Source organism: Drosophila guanche, unplaced genomic scaffold, assembly GCF_900245975.1.
Source record: "Drosophila guanche unplaced genomic scaffold, DGUA_6, whole genome shotgun sequence".
NCBI classification, from domain to species: domain Eukaryota; kingdom Metazoa; phylum Arthropoda; class Insecta; order Diptera; family Drosophilidae; genus Drosophila; species Drosophila guanche.
Genome location: NW_022995759.1, coordinates 871,258 through 891,683, shown reverse-complemented (window position 1 = coordinate 891,683; position 20,426 = coordinate 871,258). Strand labels below are relative to the sequence as shown.

The following is a 20,426-nucleotide window of genomic DNA, read 5'->3' as shown; positions in this document are numbered from 1 at the left end:
TTATTTTATTTTATTTGGAATTTTATCTACGCACAACAAAATCCAAATCCAAAATTTAACCAATCAAAAAGTATCTAAATTGTCCTTGTGGAGGTCTAGGTCTAGGTCTAGGTCTGAAAGAGTCCTCTAACCTCCTTCTCTTTACCAGTTATGGTTACTTCTTTAGTAACACAGAAGTACCGCATACTCTTCACACTCTTTATTAATGACCTGCCTTCTGTATTAACAAACTTTTGAGTACTTATGCATCCGGGTGACGCTAGGCCTGTGTCCAGTATAAAGATATTTCATTTCTTTCAATAATTGTTTTGTGCAAATATGTTACACCTTAATGCCTCGAAATTCAAGGTAATGACATATCATTGCTCCAGACCTTACTGGCTCCTTACACGCTCTGCGGTAGTTCTCTTGAGAGAATTAAATTGGTTGATGATCTTCGTGTGAAACTAGACCCCAAGTTAAAGTTTTCTGAACACATTTCTACCATGGTAAATAAAGCCATGGGCGTACATGGGTTTATAAAGAGGTGCTCAAAGGAATTTGATGACCCCTGTTAAACGAAGACTCTCTTTTTCTCGCTTGTTTGTCCGATTTTAAAATACGGCTCATGAGTATGTATTGTGCTTTGTTGGTTTGGTTAAATTTTTGTCAATTGCACTTTTATTTCTCTTGTTACTTCTATTACTACACTTGTACACAAACTGAATTTTGTGAAACATTTTAATGCAAAACGGTTAATTTTCTAACGAGATTGCTCGTTTTTCACGACTTTTTCAGGTAAAATTGAGTTAGGTATCGGGATTTTATACACCTGCATTTTTATTGGGCCAAGCCACCCATATCTATTGCATGTTCGGCAAACCCAGAATAAAAAACGATGTTCTTACTGAATTCTGACCAGTGTTTATAATGGGTTTTCTTTTTTTGTGCAACTAACTCCACTAAAAAACCCGAGACGTCGACCACTAGACTACCATTCTACATATGTACATTACAGTTAGATTTTACAAGGTGGAATCTCCAAAATGATTCTATATTCTGCCCATATTTCCATCTATGTATATATGGTAGACTAGAATAGGTTCAATATACACATTTTTGAATAGAAACATGGACTGAGGACACTGAGGACGATCCTCCCGAATCTGGAAGCATGGAGATCCTGATAGCCCTGAATAAGGTGCTAAAGCGGCTGCATTTTCTTGTCTTTGGTGCGACCTCTATCATTTCAGGAACAGAAAGTGACGACACTACCGTCATTAGGATACCGCCATATCCGCCAAATAAATTTACTCTTGAATTTGTATCGTTATCGAAAATTGAAAGAAAGAGCTTTTTCTCTTGATGGAAATACTCTCTTTTAGAAACTCCCTTAAACAAATTCATGGCTGGAAAGAAAGACAATTTTGTTTTACACACCCCTTTAATTTCCAGTAAGGGGAAAGAGAGAATTTCCCTTTTCAGGAACCAATGAAAATCGAATCCACTGATGGGAGAGGAAACATTGCTTGAATTTAAGCATGCTGAAGAAAAAAGATCTCGATCAAAATCATTGATTCAAACTGCCTTGCTCACTAAATTAGCCTCCGGATCAATATTGATTGATTCATAATTTGAATTTTCACTTAAAATTATTAACTACAATGACGAATTTATTCCAATAAAAATCCAAGGAAATACACCTTTTGACGTATGTGCATATGGTACACATGGCATAATCAAATTAAGAAAACAATTTCAAAAAAAAAAGTACACGTAAAATATAGATCCGATGTAAGTACATACATACATACATATTAGGTATACAGATATACATTGTACAAATGTATGTACTTATGTATGTATTTATACAACTAAAGGCAGTCTTCCGTCTCTGGTTCTTGAACTTAGGAGCGTAATCAACGAAACTATTATTCCATCGTTCGTCAATATTGTATTATTAATTGCATTAAATCAAGCAGTTCTGTTATGGTATGTACAAACATGTACATACATACATATACCGTTGTTCCAATGGTAGAAAAAAGTGATTATGGCTCCCATATGTATTTCAAGCATTAATTAATAGAAAATATAAAGTTTACATTTTAAAATGGACACTAAAATCAACAATGGTCCGAATAGATACTGACTCAAAACTATGAAGCTTTTTTTTTTAACTCGAGTATAAGGCTAAGATTTTGACTTATGGGGCTTAAGAAAGAGGCAGTGGATTAGGAAAGATGGGAATTCTGTAATATGTATATGAAGGATGTGCAGTATTTTGAGGTGTCTGCGATATTGCTGTTTGTGTTATTGAGGTTTTTTTTTGGAAATAAAAACTGTGTTACAATCTGAGAAAATCTTACGTTGAGTGCAACTCTTTATTCATATTTATCAGAAAATAAGTAAGCTTACGGTTTGCTCAGCAAATAATGGTATGATGCGCAGTGCATGATTTGTTGGGCACCCAACTGTGGAAAACTATGGAGTGGACGACTATCAATAGACTACAAAACATTTCATTAGACGAACATAGCAGCAATGTTATGTTAAGCGCAAACTGTTGGTTGACTGAAATTTCAACAGGGACGGAAGGGACTCAGTGTTCAGATGATGGTGATGGTGTCCGTAGGATATCCCCAAGAAGTCACAGCTTTACGTGGGGACATTTCGTATTTAAATGCAGCCCTCGGCAAGCTTTCTAGCCTATTGTTTTGCAAGTGCCAAGCCAAGTTTATTGAATACATTTTTCTCTTCGCGTAAAAGTACTTAAAAGTTGAAGAATTGCAGGGATGAGAACGACGACGCAAAAGCAAAATATGCGTGGGTGGGGCGGGTCTGGGGCTGGGGCTGTTCATAGATGGATATGGATGGGCCTCACAAAATGTAAATCTTGTTAAACGGGACAGTAATAGTAATTGCATGAAAAGCAGAAATATAGAAATCAAATATTCTGGGTGATTGATTAATCGAACATACACATTTTTTCAGGCAAGTATTTACCCAACAGTGATGTACATTGTGAGGTCCTGTGACACTTATAAAAAATTTTACTATATTAATATCGATACCATTTTGTTGGAGAAGGAAAATAAGAACAAATTAAGAACAGGACTTTGTTCGGCTGGTTAACTTTCCATCGCAAAGGTTCGTATTTACAAAGATTCCGCTGGCGTTTTATAAGAAAGAGGAAAAAAATTTAAATAAATAAGGCGAAAACCAACCACCAAACGCGAGGCCAGATAGCAAGTACGATTTGAAAACCGAACAGGAGGAAAACTGAGTGACTTGGACCACCCGCACACCCTCGCCAAACCATTACTGCCCACCCTATCTCCGCCGTCAATCTGAAACCTTCGCATCACATAAACCCCCTCCCCAGAAAACGGGCCGGGCAAGCCAGCTAAGGAAAGTCGAGTCGGTTTGTTTTCTATCGCCTTACAGCCAGTTCCTTTAGACGTTTGCTTCGGGTGGGCGGAGGGCATGGGGGTGGGGGGTGATTGACCGTAGAGTTATGGTAGATGCGGGAGCGAGCCGTGCTGTGCCGTCATCGTCATCATCAATATTTGAATTTAAAATTTCCTATTTTGCAAAACACGCGCCATATTTATTTCTTTTCTTTTGATTTTTCTCGCCTCCCTGCTATTTCCTTTTCTGCGTCCAATTTTCTGTCTTTCCGGTCAGGCTCAACCTACCACCACCAGGACGGACCTCCACTGGCACTCCACTCCCACCAAACCCTTCTCCCCTTCGTCGACAATGCCGTTTTGTTTTATTACGCAAGCATTTTCCTCCATTAATAGCCACGAGGCATTAAATTTTTAAATCAGCAACTTGTGCGAGGAATGGCGTGGATGGAAAGAAATGGCAGTGGGTGTGGGACGGTAAAGGATGGTGCAAGATGGAGATGGGGAATGCGATGGGATGGTAATGGCGTGGGTGCAAACGGGATGGCGATACAGAACGAAAGAAGTCATCGCTAATGATGTCCCGGGTACAGTCGCGCATAATTGTATACACCTAACAATGGATGGTTGCGCATTTGTATCTGGACATGAACAAGTACATACATAATTATTGTACAAGTGTGTACGTACATTCCACCGAAAATTTAAAATTATTATGTAATCGAGATACAGTTGGAAAGTGTTCAGTCATATTACAACATATTTACATTCATATGTATGTACATGCGTATGCTGGATTTTGAAATGGTCTGTTCGGCGATAGCAGCCAATGTGAATCGCCTGGAAGGAGCTATCACAGGTTACAATACTTATAGGTTTTTGTTTACTTTCATCAGGGATGGTAAATATCATCTATGCGCTTCTTGGGATCGCCAAGATTCATATGCAAATGATCAGTTTATATCTAGCACCAACCCTTTATGTCCTCCGCGTGGTGCCATTGTAAGACCTTAGCCGGCAGCTGCGCTACTTCGGGCCCAGAGTCCTGGACCGTTACCGGACATTGGATGATCTGACCAAAGGGTAGAGTAAGAGAACATCTGGAAAACGGGTTTTCTCACGCTTACCCTATCCATAGCGATCACAGGAAAAGAACGACCCTGACAGCACGAAAATCTCACTGCGCAAGTATTCAAATTTTATTTTTTAATGTTCGCTGGACGTAACGGCCACTAGTGTGTCCTTTCGTAAGAGGGCTGGAGTTAGGTCAGTTGCTTCAAATTTGCATAAACGCCCGACCTTTAGCAATCTGAATCCGAACCGAACCGGTAAACTGGTCAGACCGGTTGCGTGTTGTGTCCTCTCAGCTAGCTCAGCATATGTATGCATGCCCATTGAAGCTATCCAGTGCCCAAGAGCCTTAGCCATAGCTCATGCGTTGCGTGGCCCAAAAACCCTTTAGCACATCTCCTTGTCGTTTCTGTTGCTGTTCTGCTGCTGCTCCCCTCTTTCATCCCAGTTCCTACCCATGGCAACGTCAACACACATTCTCTCTCACATGTGAAGGGGGAACGGATAGTCAAAGGCACAGCTCACTCTCGGCTGATTTTAGCACACATTCTGTCCTTGCCAGGAAAGCTCGGTTAGGCTCATTTAGAGTTTGACGCTGAGCAATGGCAGTTGAATGTTATTGCAAAAATCGAATACGGATGCACGATACGCACCTATGTATATAAAACTGCCTATTTGCTCAGAGAGGAGAGCCGGTGGAATTGTGGCATTGCGGAATTTCCAAAAAAAAAAAAAAATAACCCGACAGACCATCTTTTCAGAACAAAATTACAATTGCCTATGACAATGTGTGAATAATAATAAACTTTTATTAATGACAGCTCAGTGTTAATTGACCATAATATACAACTGTTGTGAAGTGTAGTGTGGATACGTGTATATTTGCTTTTTAATACTTTTTACTACTATCGCCTTTGAGTAATTGTCCTGTCTAATGATACATTAAAAAATTGCCTCAGAAACGAATCGAATATAAGCAAAGTTTTCTGGTTGGAACATTTTGAAAGTGATTGTTATTACATATTTTAATTATAATTTGTTCAGGAACTCCTGCGTTTGCGTGTTGGAAAACAACAAAACCGAAGTCAATCAATTTCATCAAATGCTTTCATATGCTTTATTTAACAAAGAAAACAGTAACAATGCCGCGCTTTGATTTGAACCTTATTATTGCCAGAACAGAAAAAAAGCCTTCCTTCCTTAGTGCTAAATAAGACAGTCTCCTGTTTTTTTCATTTTTCTCTACACCATTTTGTACTCAAGAGAGGAGAGTTGTCCCATTTGTCGATTGTCGTCTTCTCGTTTTTTTTCGTTTTTACATTGCCAAACTTATGCAAGCTGAGGGTGGATTGTATCGGCCGAGAGCATGGCCAACCATTTTGTTTTCTTTCACTTGCAAAACTCGTTCCACCCACCGTCACCAACACAATCAGATGAGGTAACTAGAGAAATTCCGAAAGAGTTTTTATTCTCGGTAATCAAAGTACATTTGTGAAAATGTATGTAAATACAGAAAGTATATACATACATATGTACAAACACATGTACAAATCAGAGTCGGTCAGTTTCCGACTTGACTCAAAGTCATCACTTCTCTCCTCCCTCTATACAACTAGCTTTCCCCTTGTGAGAACCCTACTCGAGTTCTGATGAAGGGGTATTTTAGGGTCGAGTCAAAAGTTTTGCCCATTCTCTGCTTAACCTCAAAAGCAATAACAAACAAACTAAATAAAATTGGGATGTTCTTTTTTACAATAACTGTATGAGTTGTAAAAATGTATAAAGGCGTGGCTCGAGTATGAAATTGTGTAACTCTGCCATAGATTGATTTTTTCGTTAGATTCGCCATTTTAAAGTCATTTCACATGGAAATATGCTAATAATTGGTTTCATGGTTTTTTTAATGACAGTTCATACGTACATACATATTATTTTGTGGCAGTCGCCTTTTATGTAAGTATATTATTTGCATAATTGGTAAGTTAGGAAGGAGCCTCACTTAAGAAATAGCAATAGAATATAATTTAAAAATAATAAAAAAATTACTTTTCGCGGTAGAACGAATAAAAAGTTTAATTTACGTTTAATTTTTGATAAGCTTTTCCGTTTCTTGAGATCTCATCTCTTCGTCTGAATGATTAGTTTATTCCTCTCACTAACTGATGCACGCTCTTCCTCGGTATTGCTCGAAAGCTTTCTTTTGATCTTCTAGGATCCGAGGCATTAATTGAGGCCTTATTCGGCATGACTCGGAGCCCAACGCTGATCTGTCGTGACTGCTGTTGTCAGCCTGCTTTATATACAGACCATGCAAAATGAAGTGACTGATCCAAACCATCCTTAAGGCGTAATAATTGGAGTGTGAAAATTGTAGATCAATAATTGTTTCTTTATTTTTTTAGAAGGCGTCATAACAATTTTAAACTCTGCTGGAGTTGCTTCAAGAAGAGAGAGTAGATGTAAAACAAATTTTTAAGACAAATGGAAACGAACCATTTTCTATACTTCTGAACAAAAAGCGACAACATATCTACCGTTCTTTGTTCTCTCCTTTTCTATTGTTTTTTATATATCTCATGACAAGTGCGAGCAACATTTAGATAGTTAATCTAGAAATAAATTAAAACCCACACAAAAAGAGACGCTTCGTACGCGTCACAACGTTTATACCCGGTACTCAGTCAGTATATGTATGCATGTACATATATGTATGTATAAACATACATTTGTACATATGTATTTTTTTTTCGAATTTCACATTTTACGTACTATTTCGATGTTCTCCAACTCCGCTCATACAGAGTAGTCAAATAATAACACATATAAAATACGATCTGTCCCCTTCCAATTTTAGCTCAGGCACATTCTCTTAGCATCGACAATGGATAATTGTAGGATGAAGAATACAAAAATAAATTACCGATTGCATAAGTGTATACGCTTTTTATGTCCGGTACTCGAAGAGTAAATAGGGTATTGTATTTGTGTGAATAACGGTTGTATGTAACGCACAGAATGTGAAAAGAACAAAAAAAGCTGCGGGACAAGGTGGGTTTAGCCACTGGAAATTAATTTCTTTTTTGTGGCTAATAATGATCCAATCGGATCCCAATTTGGAGATCTCATAGATATGGCCATTCTCTACGGAAAGTTTTTAGTTTTATTTTATCTTAAAAATTGTAGATTTGGGAGACTTTCGCCCTTTTGCGGGGCGGGGATAATTTTTGAAATACACTGGTTTCAGTGTGAGCATACAGCAGTCCGGAGCCAACATTTGGTGGCTCTAGCTCTTATAGTCTCTGAGAACTAGCCGACAAACAAGACTGACGGACGGACGGACGGACAGACAGACATGGCTCTATCGTCCGGCTATTGATGCTGATCAAGAATATATATACTTTATGGGGTCGGAAACGCTTCCTTCTGTGCGTTACATACAACCGTTATTCGCACAAATACAATATACCCTATTTACTCTTCGAGTACCTGGTATAAAAAACCACTATGGTACAGCTGTACTACTGAGTACCGGTTACACATGTAGTGACGCGTAAGAAGCGTCTGACACGTCCCTTCTCGTTAGTACTATATCGTTTCGATTCGATTGATGTCAGACTATGATAATTGGCACTACACAGTGCCGTCTACAGTTTGTCTCAATCTCATTTCCGATTTTTATACATAGTTTAAACCTTACTTAGACTACATTTTATGATATGGTGAAATTTAAGCTCAATCGGTACAGGGCTTTTCGGATAAAAGCTAAGATTGCACATTTATATATACACAATTACAGAAAAAAAAATCTAAATATTTTAAAACAAAATGTTATAAAATTAAATACATATTTATAAGAAAAAAATTATGATGTTACATTTATAAATTTCAAATATTGAGATACTTCAGCGTTACCAATCAAAAACTTTGCGACACATTGTCAATGCTCCGTTTTACATATCTAATGCAAAAATCCACAAAGATCTTGATATTCCAACCATTAAAGAAGAAATAAAGAAAACTAGTAGGAATTACATCGACGGACTCCATGAAAATAATTTAGCCTTAAGTCTATTAGACAATAGCTTAACAGTAAGAAGACTGAAAAGATACCACATTCTCGATCTCCCCGATAAATAAATCTAACAAACTGAAAACTGAACTCATTGGGAAACTGCTATTTCTGTTAATTTAATATTAATTATACAATTTACTTATTGTTTAAACAAACAGATTGTAAATATAAAGAGAGAGAGAAAAAAAAACATTTATAAATAAAACAATTTGTTTCATGTTTTTTTTTACATAAACGAATGCAGACGATAATATTGAACTATTAAAGAAATATTTGCACAAGAATGTTTTAAGTGTCTAATGTCTAAGTTTTAAATTTTTTTGGTGAATATTTAACATTATAGCTATGAAAAAAGGGAGCAACGTACATAGCGGATGGATTTTCTGTAGAATCGGCCCAGCTTGCGGTTTACAGAAATAGGGTGGCAGAAATTTCGACGGGATACACAAAAAAAAGGTCTTAACAGGGTTTCAACAATCAATCGCAACTATTTGAAATGTGCCCTCTTGTGTGATGCATTGGCCGATTAATTATATTTCAGATTGTTGCCAAGACTCCAAAGGCAATACAATATTTGAGAAAAGCTTATTTGGGTAACTCAAAGGTTTTGGGTTAAAAATAGGCCCACTATTTCAAAATTCTATTTTTTGTGTATCTTGCTCCTTTTTATAATCGTGTATGATTTTTCCCAAGCCGAGCTAAAGTTTTTACTTCAATTGTGTTGGTAATTATCACGCTCACCCAGAATTAAAATAACCAAATTTGATGTAGATATGTTATTCCCTCCATTCAACTCGAATGGAAACTTTCAGATTAAAATTCGCAGACAGAATTGGCTGGACAAGATTAGTTTTGTTAATTATCTTTTTAATGGAAGAATTTACAGTCATCTTACAATTTTATATAATAGAGTTGAGAGTAATTTTTGTATATTACAAATTTTCTTAATTGAATTTAACACAGAGGGCAGCTTTCAAATGAAAATACAAAGACAGCTGCATTGAAATAACTGATAGATCGATAGCCAATCATTTATACACAATCGCAATGCGATTCTTACATAGTTCGTAAATTACGTGCACATTATACTGGTAGGATGGGATGCATCTCTGTTTAATATTCAGAGTGTCTCAGTTGTTTCTCCCCATCTAAAACATCTAAGATAATAAGCTTAATAAAAACCTTATTTAGAGATGGATGCTTGATAATGGAGACTAGTATTTGAATCATGGCAAGGACAGTTTCGTAGCAGTGGCAAGGTTTTATTTATTCACAAAGAATGCCGGATTGGGTGACAAGTTAGGTGGCATCGCAATCATGTTGCCCTGCTGCTGCTGCTGCATCTGCTGTTGTTGCTGACTCCGTGTGTTGGTTGCGTAAAGCTGTTGCTGGAAGCTGTGATATTGCTGTGCATACTTTAGATCGTTTGAAGAGGGACCAACGAAATTTACCCCAGGTGCGCCATTGGATGTGCTATTACCGGCAGCTGACATTATGTTATTGTTGCTGGGCCCGATGACAGACTGCCCCTGCACCTGTCCCTGCCCTTGTCCCGCTGCAGAGCCAACACTGACACCGGCACCCGTTGGATTTTGGCACATACCACTAGGCATCGACTTCAGGTGCTGATGTTTTGTCTGATTGGTTTGTTGTGATGCTGAAAACATGCCAGAACCGGGACCGGGTCCAGAACTATTACAGGGAGCGTTATTAAAAATTGTAGTGGGGTCGCCACCGCAATCAAGCTGCCCATCTGGTGTGTGTGCAAACTGAATCTGCTGTCTATTGATCAAGTTGCCGACGGGTGCTTGTAAACGTGGACCCATTCCGTGTTGGCGCATCCCATGTGGGCGCATACCGCGAATCATCGTCTGTTGTCCAATGCCTATTCCCATATCATGACCCGCCAGAGCTCCCTCATCATCCATGCCACTTAGTTGATTACAATTTTGAAAAAAGCCCATTCCGTTCCCAGGATTGCCTGGATTATTTGCCATCTTTGTTTGCTGCTGCAGCTGCTGCTGTTCGGCGGAGGTGTTCATAAGCATGGGCCCTGCTCCAGGTGCAACCATCATTCCCCCATCACTTCCGAGTGGGGGACAGATTGACGGTGGACCATTGCCACCTGCAGCCAATTGCGGATTTGCGTATCTCTGCAAGAACTCCAAGCTAGGTGGCATTCGAACATTGCTGACTCCATTATTATTGTTATTGGCTGCGTTCTGTGGACGAACTGGCATGTACTGTATGGTATTCGGTGTACTGGCCTTCACCTGTATATTTGGGTTAAAGTTCGATCCAAAATTGACTGGCATTCGACCCATTAACCGCGCGCCTGGTGGTAGAATCCCATGGAAATTCTGTGCATTACCTTGGGACGAAATTGGTCCAGTGCCAAGACCAGGGCCAGGGCCCGGTCCTAAACCATCTCGCATAGCACCATTCGGAGAATTAGGGTTAAATCCTGGAGGAGCACCTGGAATGCACATTTTCGGATTCAGCATTCGCTGACCCATCGGATTCATCAAGGAATTCATGGGATGACAACTGTTTTGGGCATTCATGGCATCCATGCCAGTTGAATCTATGCCGGACATTATTCCATGCTCAATATTCATATCAACCGACCCTGTTGCTGGTCCGGCTCCGCCCATCATATTCATCCCACCAGCACCGGCAGGACTTCCCATGCTGGAAACACAGCTGGTTAGCTGCTGGGACATCTGTGCTAATGAAGTTATTGGATCAAAGTTCTGAGCCATTTTATTTGGGGGCGGGCGATTACCACTGTTTGGATTCAGTGGAATATTATCAGAACGCCGATTAAATTGCACCTGACCACCAGGTCCAGAATTTTGTCGCTAGAATAAAATAAAAAAACTTCAAAATTTAATCAGATAAAATCAATGAATCAATTAAATTACCTCCATTGCAATATTTGAGGAGGACACTTTATAGGCATTTAATGCTGTATTTGTATTGCTTTGCATATGCGGATGTGGATTAAAACTCACGCCAGGACTAGAAGCTGCAAATCGGGTTTCCATATTTGCCTCTATAAGACAGGTTCCTGGAGAACGTGGACGATGTGGGCTAGGTCGTCTATTTTTTATATTGTCTCCTGAAAATATATTGTTGGAAAGATTTTAAAAAAATATTGCACTCAGGGGAAGCATTGATAGTCATAGCTTATAATTGTATTGTATATTAAAAACTCGTACCATTTTAAACATTATTCATGATTCATTTTTACTCTACCATATTTTTGAAACAGGGGTCGAACTGTTCCATATACATTTATTAACTATTTATTATATTTATCGGCTTGTGTTCCAGATCAAGAATATTATCTGTATGTAACTAGCTTCTTACCAAAAAGTTCTTCTTAGGAGGTTTTTGCTTCAAATACGCTCGTTCCATTCTATATTTTATATACTTCTGCATATTTATTTAACACAAATAAACAATACACGTGTATCAATGTGATATCACATGAGTCTTCACCAAAATCCACAATTTGGTGGCTCTTATAGTCAAGACGGACGGACAGAAAGACGTGGCTATATCGACTCGGCTATTGATGCTGATGCTGTGTTAGAGACATCCACTTTCGCCTACTAAAAATACAATATACCATATTTACTCTTCGAGAACCGGGTATAAAAATGTTGGACGGATAATTTATCTGAAGGAACAAGTAATAAGTAATAATCGTATGCTGAAATCTACACCGCTGTTAAATATTTTGCATTACCAGAATTAGAGTTCGGTTGGTTAAACGAGTCCAGTTCCTTCGGGGATAGGTGAGATAATGGGGTGCTCGGATTACTGCTTAAATGATGATTTAGCACTCCTGATGTTCCGCTACTTCGATTTCGATTGGGATTGGAGTTTAGATTTGACGGCGAGGCCGCCTCCGTCTGAAAACAGTTCTTCGACCCTGAATGCACCGATATTGTGTTTGCTTGCGACGTGGCAGCCGCCGCAGCTGCAACAGCGGCAGATGTTGTGTTTGATACCGCCGCTAATCCGGGACCCTCCATACTGGGTGAATTGGCCGGTAATCCCATAGCAGCACCAGTGGTTCGTGGAGAAGGCAGGGATAGGTTATTTGGACTTGATGGATTCGGAGATTGAGTGGCAATAGGAACGGAAGCCGACCGCTGAGTAGAATGATATGGAGGCGGAGGCCCTTGGAGAGAGTTGCGCACCTGATTGCAGCCGGCGGACTGCTGATGTGGCTGTGCTACTAGAGGTCCTGAAGGTCCTGCACCTGGTCTGGCTTTTCCTCCTTTCAAGCGATCTTCGAAAAATTGCTGTTGAATTTTTGACCATTCCATTTGGGCCATTCCCGCATGGGGCGCCTGAGATAAACCATCTTGCAGTTGATTTGGCATTCCTTTTAACATTTCTGGCCCACTTCCTATTATTCCTATTCCACAGTTCGGGTTTCCAAAGGGACTCAACAAATCCGATGAATTTGCCATCAAATTGCCATTAGTGGCTCCAGAGTTTGGGCATTGCATGTTAACGTTAATCGATCCTGCTGCAGTTACAGGTGTCGCTCCTGGTGCTGGCCCGCACTGCAGACTATGTTTTTGTCCGCTACTGCTCATCGTAGATCCCATGTCGGCCATTACATCTGCAGGAAGCAGAACTTCTTCTGACAGTCCTGAACCCGTTATGTGTTCAGACTTTATGTTTCCTGACATGTGCATGTGACGCATTTGCGGATTTACAATAGGGGGCCCAGTTCCTGCACTGCCTGCACCAGGCATGCTCATAATCATGTCGGTTGGCAACTTTGACAACTGATTTCCCATTATTTCATTTGCTCCACTGGCATTGTCGTTCTCTGGAAAGAGAAATTGATTCATTTTCTTGATCTTGGCAAGCTGCTCTTCCCGATGCTGGCGCTGCTGCGGGGTAAGGTTTTCATCTGGCACTTTAACCCCTTGCAGCGAAATTATATTATTCTCATGGCTGAGGTTCAAATCGTTACACTTTCCCTGCCCTAACTCAACACCCGCAGCTTCCAAAAGTTTTATTGCTTGCGACTCATTGGGTCCGTTGCAGATATCTATGTTATTACGACCGTTGGGTCCAGAGCCGCTCCGGCTGCCACCAGCACCCGCTCCCGCTCCGGTCTCCCAGCACATTAGATCGTTCTCATTCAAATTATCAGGCTGATCAGAAAAAGTGTTGCTAGGAGCATTCATAGCATTACGTTTGCAGTTATCAGCTTGATTGAACTGCGTGTGCGACTTTTGGAGACTGCCTGACGACTTTGATTGTGGCGTCGACTGCTGGGATAACTTTACAAGATTGGGACCAGTTGCAGCGATTCCGGGTACAATACCCATCCAAGGCATTCCTAACGAGCTTTGCCGCTGCAATTTGTTCATTTTCATTGGATTTTTCATGAAAAAGTCCTCCAGAAAACTTTTAGTCGCTGGCTGAGTGCAGTGGTAGGCAATGATAGTTTGGAATTGACCGCTTAAAACCGATTCAGCGCCTTTGTTTGCAAGCTGTGTGGAAAATACAAATATGTGATTCTGCTGTTGCATGTAATCCAAGCAATTTCCCACTCCCGCGCCGATAGAGCTACCTCCATTTCCTGTCATTAAATTTCCCCCTGCAGTGGCATTTGGAGCACTCATATTTGAAGACACTCCGCTGGAGCCGGGCGTATTGTTGGTAGTGTCGCTCATTCTATCGGTGCTTAATTGATTGCATGCAACGCCTCCCATGCCTCCCATTTCGTCAGTGCTCAATGCCGTGTTCGTTTTTTCGGAACTGCTGCTTCCGACATTGAGTTCCATTTTAACTAAAGGGTGGGGAAAATTATTTTTTAATATATGTAAGTTGACTTTGAAAAATATAGATATTACAAATCTGGAAAGGGGCCCCCCAGATCGGCCGTTCCTATAATTATAATTGATTTATATCATATGATTATTCATATGATTATTGTTGGCTTATTTGAATACCTGCTTGTTCGATCGTTTTTTAGGATCTGATCTGATTCGGATCGACTCTAACTTATGTATCTTCCGATATTGACGTTAATACTGCCTGTATTAAAGAGAAGGGATTCAGCCATATACAATTAACAGACAGAAATTACGGACAGATAGACTCAGATCGACGAGCAAGAGAGCAAATAAAAGTTATGAGGCCAGACGGAGCGGGCTCCTTACATGTACATATATCTTTTAAACTTACCAGTCGTTACCGCACTCTCCTGTAAATTCCCAGATGGGCCTCCAATTGAACCAAACCCGACAGGTGACATGTTTGGTGAATGGTGCTCTTCTTTCTTGACATTCACTAAACTATTTAAAACGTCGGCGGGTTCTTCTTTGATCGCAAGGGTAGCAGTCAATCCCGATCCTGAGCCAGCTCCAGAACCTAAGCTCTTGGCTTTATTGGAAGCTTTTTCTGTTGGAGACGTAATTTAAAAAAATAATCGAGTAGTCAAAAAAATGGAATACAAAAATTTACCCGCATCTTCATCCTTGACAATTATCTTTTTCTTCTTCGAATGCTCATCCTGCTGCTGGACAAGATCGCTTTCACCCATTTGCGCAAGGGCAGCCACCGCAGATACATTGCTGCTATTGGAGTGCTCACTGGTATTGTTTGGAGAGGCAACCAGACACGAGTTTATGGTGCTCGAGGAGTTTTGCCTCAGCATTGGTGTACTGACAGCGCCAACTGCAGATGATGGTTGTCCATCGGCAGCGCCCGTTCCAGAGTTACTGTTACCCCCTCCAATTCCACTTGCGCCGATGCCATCTTTCCCATTCTTTGGTACTCCGTTTTTCTCGCTCGCATCGTCTGACATTGATTTCGTTAGGTCTGCAACAATGAAAAATTCTATTAAGGATCTACCAAAACGCATTCTCGACCCTTACCCTTACCAGGCGAACGAGTAGAAAAGGATTCACTTTTCGGAGAGTTCCCAGTGGCGCATCCAATCCCGATCCCAACCGAGGATGCACTTGTTGAAGCATCAACGTTTGCTTGTGTCTGTGCTTGAGCAGGGCTAGGTGGCATTGTTGTCGACAGCATTCTACATAAATCTACATGGAACAACGAAGGCGTGTTTTCTTGCCGGTGTAAAAAAAAACGGTGTTCAATTACTTAGTCCATGCTTCAGTTCTTAAGAAATATATATATCTTTTGATTTATTGCAACTACAATTCAAGGCAAACAGAAACGAAACGAAGCCCAACCTGTAAAGAGTATATGTCACTCTACGCACACCGTCGCATTTTCGCATTACCATACACTTTAAAACACTGCACCACTTATTTTAGGCAAAGAAGTATTCCTGACCACTCTAATCGATATTTTATTTTTTTAAATATCGTTTCACCTCTTAACCATCTATTTATTCGTAAATTGATTAATTCTAAGGACCATTTCATGCATACGCATGTACATATGCTCAAAGTTTCACGATTTTCGGTATACAGGGACTAATACTAATACACTTGTACAACAATTCACAAGAACAACCAGAAAAAATTTATAATTTTGGGATTCAACGTATGAATGGATTGGACCATTTACATATGGCTACTGGCATTAATTTCAGCTTAATTAAATAATTATTTCTTGCTTAAAAATCCGAATTCTTAGTAAATATCCAGAATGTGCATTATTATTGTTTCTCTTCATCAGTGTGACCGCGGAACTATCGACCAAATATACCGACAGACCATCGAAAATATACCGAAATATACCTTTCATTTTCAAAATATTCTGTAAATATACCATAAATCTTAAACCGTTATTTTACTCGAATCATTACTCAATTCTACACACGATTGGCTGATTTTCAAGGCTGATTTTTATGGAATTGATTGCAAAATTCTGTAAAAACCTCAACCAAAAAATGGAATTAGAAGTCAAGTAGGTGGGAAAGGAATGCTACTCCAATTGACAATATGTTGCTGGCCAAACCAATAGTTTGGTATAATATGGGCACTTGTGTACCCTAGTTGCTAAAATTAATATTAAAATTCCATTTTACCAGCTTTTTTTTAACCTTTAACCTCTTCATAAGTTTCTTTGTACATATATGTTTATGTCTATATGTATACATTCTCGGTGCCCTTAATCTGCAAAATTTTGTTAAGATACTCAGATACACAGTTGTTTATGCATTGACTGAGAGATTTCCTCAATTCGAATATATCCATCCCCATCCATCCATATTGCTGTATTTAATATAACTGATCCTTCATCAACTCATCCTGCTGATATTGCAGCGTTGCCGCATATTTCATGACTTCGTGCGATTGCGCTTTCCGGATCAACAGCAGCTTTTGACGGGACAACACTGAAAAATATTTCTGCACCATCTTCCTGATACCATCCACCTCAACCTTTTTGAGTTCCAGCCATCGTTTGTTACTGTTCCTTCGCCGTTCTCTTGCCAATTACAGTACCCGACACGATTTTACCTCAAGGTTCCAAAACCAGACAGAAAAAAAAATTAGATTTTGTCGAGTAGTTCTATTTGTTTAAAATATAACTTTCACATTTAGCTTTTTACGTATCTAATGCAAACATCCACAAAGATCTGAATATTCCAACCATTAGAGAAGAAATAAAGAAAACTGGTAAGAAATACATCGACAGACTCCACAACCACGAAAATAATTTAGTTTTTAACAGTAAGAAGACTGAAAAGATACCACAGTCTCGATATCCCTGATAGATAAATCCAACAAACTGAAAAGATGTTATATATAATAGCAGGGCTCATTGGAAAACTGCTATTTCTGTTAATTGAATATTAATTATACAATTTACTTATTGTTTAAAAAACAGATTGTAAATATAAAGAGAGAGAAAAAAAAAAAAAAAAAAAAACATTTAGCTTTGCCATATTTCTTCTGGATTATCATTGTCTTCAAATTTTCAAAAAACATAGATAAATAAGTCATCAACAAAACAAGGTCATGAGGGTGCATTAAATAGAAGAGAAGATACCGACCGTTGAAGTGAGAATCATAAATTACAGCACAAGAAATAGCACAAATATTGAACTTGGAACCTTTTTGGGTTTGGCGTTTTGCCGAATATCGAATACAAAATTACAACAAATCTTACAAAATCTTAAAACAAAAATTACGAAATGTTTGCAAATGAAACATAAATAGGTATTTTATTTAATTTATTTTACATTTGAAATGAGAAAAAACGTTTATACTTAGACCTGTGTTGGGGGACATGTTGCACGTGCTACAAGTTGCCAACCGTCACAGCAGCATTGCTGCGCCGAAAATTCCCATGTTGCGGGAAAGTGATTGTTGGAATGGAATTTAAGAGACGGACGAAATTCAATTAATATACCATTGTATACCGAAATACCATAAATACCATAAATGAACATTAAACTCATATTTGTAGTTAAAATATCCACAAAAGTATATACATAATTACCGTAAGTGGTAACCCTGCTCTTGATGTTGCCCACCAGTGTGACCGCGGGCTTATCGCTGAAATATACCTGATCATCAGAAATATACCAACACAACCGTTTTTGAAATAATTTCAAGCAGGAAGGCGTTGCTAAGTGACCAGAACAGTGTGACCTTCACATAAATAACGAATTCAAAATGTACCAAAAGCACAAACAGAAACTAAAACTGAATTAAACACGAACCCCAGAGTCGATTCGTGTTTAAGATGAAGACCATCGGATCAAAACGGGATTAAATCAGAGGAAGTAAAATTTCCGCCCACTTGTAGGTTATTCCTTTCCTTATTTTTCTTCTTTGAATCACAATTTCTCGAGTAGATGTTCATCCGCCAACCATGAATCCATCAACGTCGTCCACAATAACAGGGGCTTTGAATTTACGAAAGTTCGAAAGACAATATCGTGATTGGTAACTTTGCAGCTTGTGCATTTGTGATTTAAATCATTTAACCGGTACTCGTCTAGTAGCAGGTGTAAATTTATTGTACTTGTGTACGTTTCCGACCCCATAAGGTATATATGTACATATACTCTTGGTCAGCACCAATAGCCGGTCGACATAGCCATGTCTGTCTGTCCGTATGTTTGTCCGACCGTCTTGCTCGCGCCTGGATCTCAGAGGTACGAAAAAACCTAAAACCAGATCCCCCCAATTAGAATAAGATTGGATTATTTGGATCAGATTTCCCTCCCTACGTACATTCTCTAGAATGTACAAATGGTCTTCAAAAACAGGTTTGAATCTAGAACTGTGCCGATGAACAGGCGATTAAGTTGTTATGGCTGTGCTTCGATATTGAGTAGTAGCACATTTCCTGATATCGAACATACATACATACATACATATGTATGATCGAATTTGAGCATATGACAACGTGGACGGACAAAGAAAATATCACCGTTGAAGTTGTCGGCCATTTTCGTTAAGAGTGTCAATTATGAGCAGTAGCTTGTCTCCGTTCCAAATGTTAATTTTGATTCTATCATTAACGAGAAGGGACGTGTGAGACGCTTCTTACGCGTCACAACTTTTATACCCGGCACTCAGGACTACACTCTGCACCTTAGCGGTTATTTGTCAAATTTTACATTTTTTCTTCATCTGTCATCTACATCAACAACACTACTCAAACCAACACGCTCCTTTAGCTCGCCACCCTCCCCTAGAGCCGCACACTGCAAAGTCCGGGCAGAGACGAGGCAGAGACGTGTCAGAGGCAGCGATGCGGCACTACGCGAAGCAGAGTGTGAATGAGAGAATGTAAAGAGAACAACAAAAGCTGCGGGACAGGGTGGGTTTAGCCACTGGAAATTAATTTCTCCATTGTGGCCATAATAATGATCCAATCGGATCCCAATTTGGTAATCTGATATATATGGCCATTTCCTACTTAATGGCGTTTTTAGTTTTCTTTTATCTTCAAAATTGTAGATTTGGGAGGTTTTCGCTCTTTTACGGGGCGGAAGGGGGCGTGGCTCATTTTTGTTTCATATGGTTTCAGTGTGAGCATATAGCAGTCTGGATGCAAAATTTGGTGCCTCTAGCTCTTACGGACAGACGGACAGACAGGCATGGCTCTATCGACTCGTCTATTGATGCTGATCAAGAATATATATACTTTATGGGGTCGGAAACGTTTCCGTCTGTGCGTTACATACAACCGTTATTCCCCACAAATACAATATACCCTATTTACTCTTCGAGTACCGGGTATAAAAAAAACATAACTAAGAACTAAAGCAAAGCACTACTTGAACTCAAAACGAGGAGGGACTTTTAAACCCATTTCTAAGTGATTTTTCTCAAATGTTACATTGTACGTTTTACATTTTGTCTACATACATAGATACGTCATCTACGCCAACACGATTTTGTAGCTCTCCCCCCTCCACACCTTTAGAGCAGTGTGCTGCACGAAAAAAAAGCTGCTGGACGGGTGGGGTAACCACTGCAACTTAATTTCTTTATTCTCGTTGAAATCATATACCACTCCATATATGTATGACCATAATATGGTCACTCCCTACGGAATTGCGTTATTATATTTATCTTATCTTCAATATTGTGGATACAGCAGATTTTCGCCTTTTGTTGGGGCGGACGGGGCCAATTTTTGAAATACACTTTCACACTTGTATCAGAGTGAGCGTACACCAGTCTGGTGGAAAAATTTGGTGGCTCTAGCTTTTATGGTCTTTTATAGATAACCAGTATCGCTAGCTCTCTTAACTGCGCTCGCAATTGACATGGGATAGGGGAAACTTAGAGAGTAAGAGAACAACAACGACATAAAATGTTAACAGTTTTACACTGTTTACACTCTGTTTTTACTCTTCCCACCTGATCACCTAAATTATAAGAATTTTAAAATTGTCAATCTGATTCTACTTCCGC

General features: G+C 39.4%; 1 protein-coding gene and 1 long non-coding RNA gene across 4 annotated transcripts; one reads left to right on the top strand and one right to left on the bottom strand.

The window, feature by feature from the left end:
• The first annotated feature begins 4,954 nt into the window (after nt 1-4,954).
• On the top strand, nt 4,955-7,119 carry LOC117590609. Its single transcript, XR_004574314.1, has 3 exons — nt 4,955-5,898; nt 6,673-6,807; nt 6,863-7,119. It is a non-coding gene; the product is annotated as an uncharacterized LOC117590609 (long non-coding RNA).
• Nucleotides 7,120-9,768: 2,649 nt separating this feature from the next.
• On the bottom strand, nt 9,769-16,224 carry LOC117590666 (protein BCL9 homolog). 3 transcript variants are annotated; one of them, XM_034283531.1, is made up of 7 exons: nt 15,771-16,224; nt 15,450-15,644; nt 15,037-15,393; nt 14,758-14,973; nt 12,287-14,359; nt 11,457-11,653; nt 9,769-11,393 (listed from the first exon to the last, which is right to left on the bottom strand). In XM_034283531.1, the coding sequence occupies exons 2-7, from the start codon at nt 15,604-15,606 to the stop codon at nt 9,795-9,797; spliced, it is 4,599 nt and encodes a 1,532-aa protein (XP_034139422.1). In that variant the 5' UTR covers nt 15,607-15,644; nt 15,771-16,224; the 3' UTR covers nt 9,769-9,794. The 3 variants fall into 3 exon arrangements, with proteins under 3 accessions (XP_034139422.1, XP_034139420.1, XP_034139423.1); XM_034283529.1 differs by having other exon boundaries at nt 15,450-16,224; XM_034283532.1 differs by having other exon boundaries at nt 15,456-16,224.
• Between the last annotated feature and the right edge of the window lie 4,202 nt (nt 16,225-20,426).

What these genes read in the sequence shown, in the direction of transcription:
- LOC117590666 (XM_034283529.1), bottom strand. Translation starts at nt 15,606, where the DNA reads ATGCTGTCGACAACAATGCCACCTAGCCCTGCTCAAGCACAGACACAA. An exon ending in TACTCGTTCGCCTGGTAAGG is followed by an intron (nt 15,394 to 15,449) that starts GTAAGGGTCGAG and finishes TCATTGTTGCAG; the next exon opens with ACCTAACGAAATCAATGTCA. An exon ending in CCTCAAATATTGCAATGGAG is followed by an intron (nt 11,394 to 11,456) that starts GTAATTTAATTG and finishes ATTTTATTCTAG; the next exon opens with CGACAAAATTCTGGACCTGG.